Source organism: Neophocaena asiaeorientalis, unplaced genomic scaffold, assembly GCF_003031525.2.
Source record: "Neophocaena asiaeorientalis asiaeorientalis breed wild unplaced genomic scaffold, Neophocaena_asiaeorientalis_V1.1 scaffold204, whole genome shotgun sequence".
In the NCBI taxonomy this organism is placed as follows: Eukaryota; Metazoa; Chordata; class Mammalia; order Artiodactyla; family Phocoenidae; genus Neophocaena; species Neophocaena asiaeorientalis.
In genome coordinates this window covers 6,011,804-6,021,085 of record NW_020173922.1, presented here as the reverse complement: position 1 = coordinate 6,021,085, position 9,282 = coordinate 6,011,804, and the positions used below count along the sequence as shown (strand labels likewise).

At 38.1% G+C, this 9,282-nt stretch overlaps 1 protein-coding gene across 1 annotated transcript; it reads right to left on the bottom strand.

The window, feature by feature from the left end:
• Window positions 1-1,941: 1,941 nt before the first annotated feature.
• LOC112404376 (protocadherin beta-18-like) lies at window positions 1,942-4,519 on the bottom strand. Its single transcript, XM_024752319.1, is given in 2 exon segments — window positions 1,942-3,231; window positions 3,234-4,519. Coding segments are annotated over 2 exon segments (2,109 nt in total). The 3' UTR covers window positions 1,942-2,408.
• Between the last annotated feature and the right edge of the window lie 4,763 nt (window positions 4,520-9,282).

The following is a 9,282-nucleotide window of genomic DNA, read 5'->3' as shown; positions in this document are numbered from 1 at the left end:
GCGCCATCATGCGTTGTTTTCGAAAAGAATTGCTGCAATTGCATTCTCTTGGTATATAATAATCTAGATGGCTATTGGAGTTTGGAAATGGTTTGGGGGAGATGATGTAATCAGAAAACCATGCAATTATAACTATTCATTCCTTCATTCAAAGGAGTGTGACCGATATCTATGTACTGGGCTCTGAAATACATCAGTAAGCAATCCATACATTGTCCCTATCTTCTAGAAACTGTCGTCTGGGTGGGGTATTCTGAGGAGAACTGAGAAGTGAAAGAAGACTTAAAAGTGATCAGTCATCTTGTAAAAATAACAATATATATCTATGTGATTTCTTAAAGTTCTCTCAGCAAAAAGTTTGAATTCCTCTAGATTTCCTTTCAAATTCTAGGCACCCTATGTGCCAGAATTGTGGTTTCCATTGGTTGAATCACATCAAGGAAAAAGCTATTAGTTCGTTCCAATTTATAATACCCTTTCTATATAAGGTCAGAGATTTTATAATTTTATGAAACTTTCAAACTGTGGAAAAATGCATATGAGGGCACTTCCCATATCTCTTCCTGCTTTTTCTCCCTAGCATTGGTCACCATCTTATACAGCATATATGTACACGTTTAATTGTTTCTTTTCTGTGTCACCCTTGAGTTTAAGAACTTTGTTTTGTTCACTTCTACATCCATCAACATCTACAATAGTTCCTGACACCTAGTAGATACTCAACAAATATTTGTTAAATAGATCAATGAATAAATTAATTTTACAAGTCTGAAAGATGGATTCTCCTCCTAATGTAGAAGTCCCCTGTTTTGCTAACATCCTAGTTCATTGTATGAGCTAAATAAACAAGACAGCATGTTCTCAAGTGACTTTTTTCTATGCTCCTTTGAATAGTAATTTGAAATAATTCAAAATGATCTAAAATGTTTTTTCACTGAATGACAAAATACCCTGGTTCCCCTAAGCAAAGGAATATATTATAAAAAAGAAAGAACATAATAACAAGGCTATAATGAGCCTACAAATAAGGCATACATCTCTTAGAACACATTTTACATTATCAGTGTTATTTTGCAGTAAAGCTATTATGACACTAATGATATTCAAAAACTCATATAGTAGAATTTTCTAAGAATTTCTAATTTCTATTAAACACTCCAAAGACTGTACAGTTTGGATATATCCATCAATTCTTCTCAAAATTGTATATTCTAACAAACGCTTGTTCTTGTTCCTTACAGACTACTAATATTCCACCACCTTTTGGTCCTAAATATTACATTAATATGAAAACCACAATTTTTAACATCTCAAATTAATAGTAAGGTCCAATCCATGCAAGCATATCTAAAAGTGCTTTTGATAAGAGAACAAATCCACTTAGCTATCTTATTTAGAGGGAAATTTATTTAAAAACTTCATATTTATTTCCAAAAGCTCAAGAGAGAAAGTACATTTGGGAGCGACTGGAAAATCCACAATGAGGCATCTCCTTCCTTTTTGTCTCTAAGTAGATTGGCTTTCTGTGCGTCTTTCATGTATTTAGCCAACATGGTATCACTTTCTTGCTAAGTTTCTAACAGAGATACTATAACCAGTTTCTAAAGTCATTTTTTTAAGCATAGATAATGAGATTGGGTCAGTTTGGATCAGTAATGTCTACCACCTTGTCTTGTTGTTTGAAATCACAGAGGGAGATGGGTCATATAAAATAAACATGGCTGCAACAGTACATTTTTACTGAGAGAAGTTTCCAGAAAAAGATGGGGTGGGCTAGACAGACACCACAAAAGGAATCTATTATTTAAATATCCTAAAATAACCTAATAATCTTTCAATACTACTTATATACTGCAGGTTGATAAAAAAAAAAAGAGAAAACACCTTTAAGTATAGGATAAATTGTGGTCTTTTCCATTTAATACTACTGTGGAACAAAAACATGCCGTTTTTTCAGATATTTCTCCATTTAAAAGTTTAAGACAAGGAGGCATAATATCAGATTAAACAGAAGATTTACTAATAATTCATTATATTTGTATCATGCTCATCTCCTAAGTAACCAAAACATCAAAAATTTAGAAACAGTTTCTGGACAACAATCAGAGAATGGGTTTGGGGTCATCTTCAAATCAATAGTGCTTGATGATGAAAAGTTGAAAAACTAACAAATATTCATGACTTTTCAGTAATGAAGTAAAATTGAAAGTTCTTTGTCTCCATCAAAATAGAAATAATAGAGTAAGTATGAGTATATTCTCAAATAAAATTTCTAATCTCCTTAACTAGCAAAATGAAATCAGAAAAAAAAAATCAAGAAATTCTTTATGGCCCAAAAGGCTAATGGAAACGGTATATTTAGAGAAAACTAACTTTCATCCCGAATGCTCTGAAAAACCAAAATATTCCTAATTGAATCCAAAACCATTTATAAAGTTTGAGTTTTCCTCTACATCATTTACAGACTCCTGGTAATTGGAGGCAACAGACTTCAGAAAGTTGAACTCGCTGGTCCCAGAGCCTCCCGTCAGACACACCTCGTACTGGTAGCTCTGGGACAGGGTCCCCGTGCCGCTGACGTCCACCAGGTGGCCCGGAAAGGGGCCCTCGGGCACCGAGCAGCGACCCACCGAGGCCGCCCCGCCCCTCCTGCACAGCCACACCGCGACGAACACCAGCACCGAGAAGACGAAGAGCGACGACACCGACGCCAAGGCCACCACCAGGTAGACGGTGAGAGGGGCGGCCGGGGCCGCGTCCACCGCTTCCGCTTCCGGGGCCGGCAGGTAGGGCTGCGAGAAGCCGTCCACCAGCAGCACGTGCAGCGTGACGCTGGCCGAGAGCGGCGGCTCGCCGTTGTCCTTGACCAGCACCACCAGCCTGTGCTTGGCCGCGTCGCGCTCGCTCAGCAGCCGGGCCGTGCGCACCTCGCCGTTGTGCGCCCACACGCCGAACAGGCCGGGCTCCGTGGCCTTGAGCAGCTGGTACGACAGCCAGGCGTTCTGGCCCGAGTCGCCGTCCACCGCCACCACCTTGGTCACCAGGTAGCCCGCCTCGGCCGCCCTGGGCACCAGCTCGGTGCAGGGCGCCGAGGCGTTCTGCAGCGGGTACAGCACGAAGGGCGCGTTGTCGTTGTCGTCCACCACGAGCACGCGCACCAGCGCCTGGCTACTGAGCGCGGGCGAGCCGCGGTCGGAGGCGCCCACGCGGAACTCGAACGCCCGCAGGGCTTGGTTCCCATGTCAGTGACGGTGATGGTGATGTTGTACTCGGCTCTTTTCTCTCTGTCCAGAGGGCTCTCTGTTACCAGGGTGTAGAAATTTTTGAAGGTAGGCTTCAAGAGAAAGGGGAGATTGTCGTGAATTGAGCAAACCATCCTCCCGTTGTCCCCAGAGTCTTGGTCTCGTAGGCTAAAAACAGCGACTACCATGTCAGGTGACGAATTTTCCGGTATGGGGCTGGTAAGAGATGTTATGACTATTTCTGGTGGGTTGTCATTCACATCTACAACACTAACTAAAATTGCTGATTTTCCTGAAAGGCTCCCACCGTCAATGGCCTGAATATTTATTGTATAAGACTTAATTAACTCGAAATCCAGAAGTGCTTTTAAACGGACTTCGCCAGAAATGGGATGGATTTCAAATGTTTTCCGTATGTCTCTGGAGACGTGGGAAAATGAATAAGATAGTTCTCCATTTAGTCCTGCATCTAAATCTGTAGCAGACACCTTGACGACCAAGGAGTCCAGAGGGCTGTTTTCTGGTACTAAAACCTCATATACAGACTTCTCAAACTCTGGGGCATTGTCATTGATATCTGAGACCAACACACGCACCAGTGCAGTTGCAGACCTGGGTGGAGACCCACCATCTAGGGCTGTTAGTGTTAATCTAAGTTCAGGCTCCTTTTCTCGATCCAGAGGTTGGTCCAGCAACAGCTCTGCGTATTTTCTACCCTCCCCACTGTCTTGCAGTTTAAGGTGGAAATGAGGATTGGGGCTTAATGTGTAGTTTTGAACAGCATTCTTTCCTACATCCAAGTCCTGAGCGCTATCCATTTGGAATGAGGTTCCTGGAGTAGTACTTTCCGAGATTTTCAGAAGTATATGTTTGTCTAGAAACGTGGGAGTGTGATCATTTATGTCTTTGACCCTAAGCTCAGCTCGAAAAAATTGCAAAGGATTTTCTAATAATATCTGGAAATTTAATATGCATGGCTCGGTGAGATCGCAAAGCGCCTCCCGGTCCAGTTTCTCATTTAAGATCAAGTTGCCAGTCTGACGATCCAATTGCAAGTATGGTTTATAGTCATCAAAGATGACTCTGGCCCCCCGCGCAGCCAGGTCTTCCACGCCCAAACCTATGTCTTTCACCACGTTGCCTATAAAAGAGCCGATCTCCATTTCCTCTGCCACAGAATAGCGCCAGGTCTCTGAACACACCAAAGACCCTCCCAGGAAAACAAAGAAAAGCAGCGCTTGCCTTATCTGCTGAGGGCTTCCTTCTCCCGGCTCCATGGCTCCCTGGCTCCCTAGCCGAACGTCTTTCTGCGGAAATATTTCAATTCAGTCTCAAACTGCTCCTCTCAGCTATTAGCCTGGACCATTGAGAATCTATAGACTTGCAATTCGGTGACGAGGGCGTTGCTGACTCCCTAGATTTCTCTTGAAATCCTCTTTTTATCACCACTGCTTCTCCGGAGCTCTCAATTCCAATGGTTCATGGTAACCAGAGCATCTGATGGTACAAAAATTTCCCCATCTTATCCTGCAGCGCCACCACGCGACTCTGCGGAGTCTCAGGTTTTAAACAAAGCCAAATAAGTTTGAGACAAAATATTAATTTATCTTGCGTGTTTGTTGATGACTCTGAATTATACTTTCTCCTATATTCCTATTTTCTTTTCTCAGTTTTGTTCTTGTGATGCTGTTACTATTCAGTCTTTAACACAATAAACCACAATCTCTAGAGCTGTGGTGGCTATAAAAAGCATATTTAAGATATAGTCCCAACCTCAAATAAGTTATGCTATCTCTGTGAAGACAACACAACTAAACAACTAAAACAACTAAAAATAGTTAAGAGGACCTTTTTATGTAATTGACTTAGTGAGCAAGAGGTTCCCAGGAAAATTGGAAACGGGAACCAAAGATCTTAGTCTTCTTTAGATATCAGCAAATATGCTTTGAAAAGACAATAAAGATAATGTCATGTATTTAAAACTGAACTGGTATGTACAAATAATTGTTTGGGGGAGGCTGGACATTTCAGGCTGAGTAAATGGTACTGTTTATTTAGGGATACTCCATAAGTGTAGTCGAAAGTAAGTGCTCAACAGTAGTGAATAAGGTAAGACATGTCCAGTTTCTGTCAACATTTTTAAAAAGTTGAACAAACTAGAACCCAGTTTAGTTGTGGAACTGAATTCTGTTTTGTAGACCCAGGACTTCCAGAGACATAATTCTAAATATATTATCATCCATTCATTTATTTTTTCAGCAAATATTTGTTGAGCATACATTTTGTGTTAGGGATAGAGTGGTAAACAGACATAGTTTCTGTCCTGAAAGATAGAGGCAGAAAAGTGGTCACACATTTAAAATAGAGCATAATGAATGCCATGATAGCAAAAGTTCATGCTAATATAAGAGCATAGACGAGGGTCATCTAACCAGGATTTGAGGTAGAGGAAAGGCTTTTCCGGAAAAAGTTAATTCTAATTTGATACATGAAAAACGAGTTTGAGTAATCCAAACAAAAATTGGGTGTGGGGTAAAATTTCCAGCAAACTAAAAACATGATTGTGCAAATCCAAAAATGAAAGAAGTATTTTGGAGAACTGAAATAGGATCAGTATGGCTGAGCCATAGAGTAAGAGGAGAGAAATGGTGAGAGTTGAGATTGGAAAGATCAACAAGTCTTTTGTAAGTCATGCCAAGTCATTTGGAATCTACATCAATAGAAATGCAAGATTATTAAAGTGTTTTAAATAGAAAAGTGACATGACCGTGTTCTTATTTTTCAAGAAGATCATCCTGTTTCAGAGTTGAAGATAAATCACAGAGGAGTTGAGACTAGAGGCAAGGGATGGATTAGAAGTTGTTCCATTAATACAGGTAAGAGATAATATTGCTGTTACCTAGAAATGCAGTTATAGAGTTGTATTAGAATGATAAAGATAAAATATACAGGATATGGTGATTAGACACAGAGTAGAATAGGAAGGAGTAAAAGTCAATGTGCTTTTTTTCAGGCTTAGGGAACTGGGAGAGTGTTAGCGCTATTAACTGATAGAGTAAACACAGGAAGAGGAGAAAAGAGGAACATGTTTAGAGCTGGAGAAGACGTTTAGTTTTGAGAAATAGAAAGTTTTAATTTAAAACATGTTGAGTTTGAGTTGTCCATAGAGTATCCATATAAATTGTTAACATAAATGATCTTACATTATATAAATTAAGTTGAGGAAAGAGGTTTGGGCTGCAGAGACAAATGTGGGATTTATTGGTATGAGTGGTGATTGAAGCCCTTTGAGAAAGAATGTAAGTTGTAGATTAAGAGAAGTACGTTTGAATTTGTGATTTCAGAGGTGCAGCTCTAAAAGACTACCATCTTCAGAAATTGGCCATGGTCATATAGATCTACTAGACTAAGGTAAAATTAGATGTCACTAGGGATGAAGAAGGCTAGAAACAGAGTAGGTCAAATTCCTGGACTCAGAACTGTGGCAAGGGAAGGACAGAGTAAAACTATAAAGTTATATTTGAAAAATAGTCTTTATACCACTTCTTTCCCATGATCTTAATTAATTTAAAACCAACTGACATCCAGTTGATTTGATTCTCTCATTTGATGACTCATATGCAGAGACTATTTAGGCAGGAAGGTTTACTGATTTCTTTCAGCACTTGGAAGGTATCTTTCTTTTAGTTTCCATTAATACTGTTGAGAAATTGTCAACATGGAACATAGCTTTCAGTCTGTCATGTATTTAAAGATTAAGTGTCTTTTTCCAATGACTTTTCTTTAAAAAGAAAAGTCTTTTGAAATTTGTCTTGTCTTTCTGAAATTTCACAATGATGTTTCCATGTATGGTTATCTTCCATTTATCCTGTTAGGTTTACTTGGGTCTATTGAATCTGTGCATTAAGGTTTTCATCAATTCTGGACAATTCCCAGCCATTATTCTTTCTCATCTCTCCTGAAATTCTGGTTAAATATATGTTAAACTTTTTTACTCTGTTCTGCATTTCTAACCACCTCCTCCATATTTTCCACCTTATTAACCCTCTGAGCTATATGTGGGATAAGTTATAGTCTGACCTATCTTTCACTCCACAAATTCTTTATTTCACTGCATCTAGTTTTCTATTAAACCTTTTATTCAGTTTAAAATTTTGATTATCATATTTTTCAGTTCTAGGAGCTCTATTTGGTTCTTTCCTAATCTTTCACATTTTATTGTTTCTTGTTCCCTGTACATTTTCAGGTATAACTTTTATTTCAGTTAAAGTTGTTAGCTTCTTATAGACTGTTTCTGATAATCAAAATATTTGAAGTGTTTGCAAGTTTATGTGTGTTTGCAAGTGTTTTATGTTTTCTGCTGGCTCTCACTCATGGTGTCATGTTTCCTTGTGTGTGCAGTTATCTTTATGTTCAAGTTAAGAACATAAAAATTATTTATATGAATAATTCTAGGATCAAGATGAATAAACCTTCTTTCATAGAAGGTCTGCATTTGGTTCTATCAGGATCTGGGAGCACTATTTGTCAATGACCACCTTAAATCAAGTTCAATGCTAAAACTCAAGTTCAAGGCTGTAATTGCATACAAGGGCTCATCCATTTCCTGTTTAATACTACCATAAAGGTGTCGTTCTTAGGATTCCATATTTATTAAAGTGAGGGTCTTCTATCAGCTTCTCAGTTTGTCAGGCTTTGATTTCCTCCCCCATATACACCATCAAAATAGAGGTTCACATATCCCAGAATTCCAGTTGTTCCCAAGGAAAAAGTGGATTTGGGGCCGATTTTCTCTCTCTGAGTTACCTTTAAACATTAACTGTGACCTGACATATATTAGTGTTTTATTAGCTATTTTTTTCAGTGGAAGTGTTGGTGTACATATTGTATACCACCCTTATTAAAAAGGTAAATTCTCAAGGATATTGTTATGTCTTAAAATGACAAGCAAATTTTTAGCTTTCATGGAGTATGGGAAATTGATCTTATTGAGAGAATACAGAAATAATGTGTTTTTTTAAAACCAACTTCATCTGATCAATACTAAATCAACTCTATAATGCTGCAATCAATTTAAACAATGTCTTATCATTGACATTGGTATAGCTCACACTTCTGTCTGCACTCCTATGTAGAAACACACATCTTCTTTCCTACATTTGTTCCTTCTTCTCTTCTTCCAATGTTTATATATTTGTATATTTCTGTAAGTTTAAGATATTATGTATTATATGGATATATATGGTATGTACAATAAATCTCAGGCTCTTTCTTCCTTTTGAAACATTTGGAATTTATTCATGTGGTTGTCTGTACACCTAGTTCACGCCTTTTGATCACTGCATAATAATCCTTCACAAACATGTTCCACATTTTACTTATCAATTGCTTTACTGATGGATATGTAGATAGACTCCTATTCTTTGCTTTCCCAAGATGAACATTATCATGCACTTCATTTTGTAAAGCTGTGTAAGAATTTTCTGGCTTACATGCCCCAAAGTAGAATTGCTGGATCATAAAGTATGTACATACTAAATTTCATTAAATACTATTGAAACTCCTTCAAAATGGGGTGTATATGCAATTTCCTATGGTTCCATTTGATGGAAATTTGTCATCTTTACTAATGCTATGGGTATAAACTGCTGTTTTATCATGTGTATCAGCAACTAATGAGGTTGAGTATCACTTCATGTTCTTCTCAGACTTTCTGTTTTCCCCTCTTTTGAATTTCCTTTCCCTTTTGTCCTTTTAAAAATATTCTTTTGGCTCTCCCGACTTTCTGACTTTTGCTATCTGCAAGACTTATCTGAATAATCTAAATATTAATCCTTCTCAGTGAAAATGCTGCAAGTAGCTTCTCCCTGTCTGTCATCTGCTAGCTTGTCTGGGCTATCCTCTAGTTTTGAGGTAGTAATATTTGTCAATTTTTATCCTTATTGTTGGCACTTTTAAAACCTTGTTTAAGAAATCAAAATCAATAATAAGGTCATAAAGACATTTTTACTTAGACTTGTTACATTTTTTCCAATTAAAT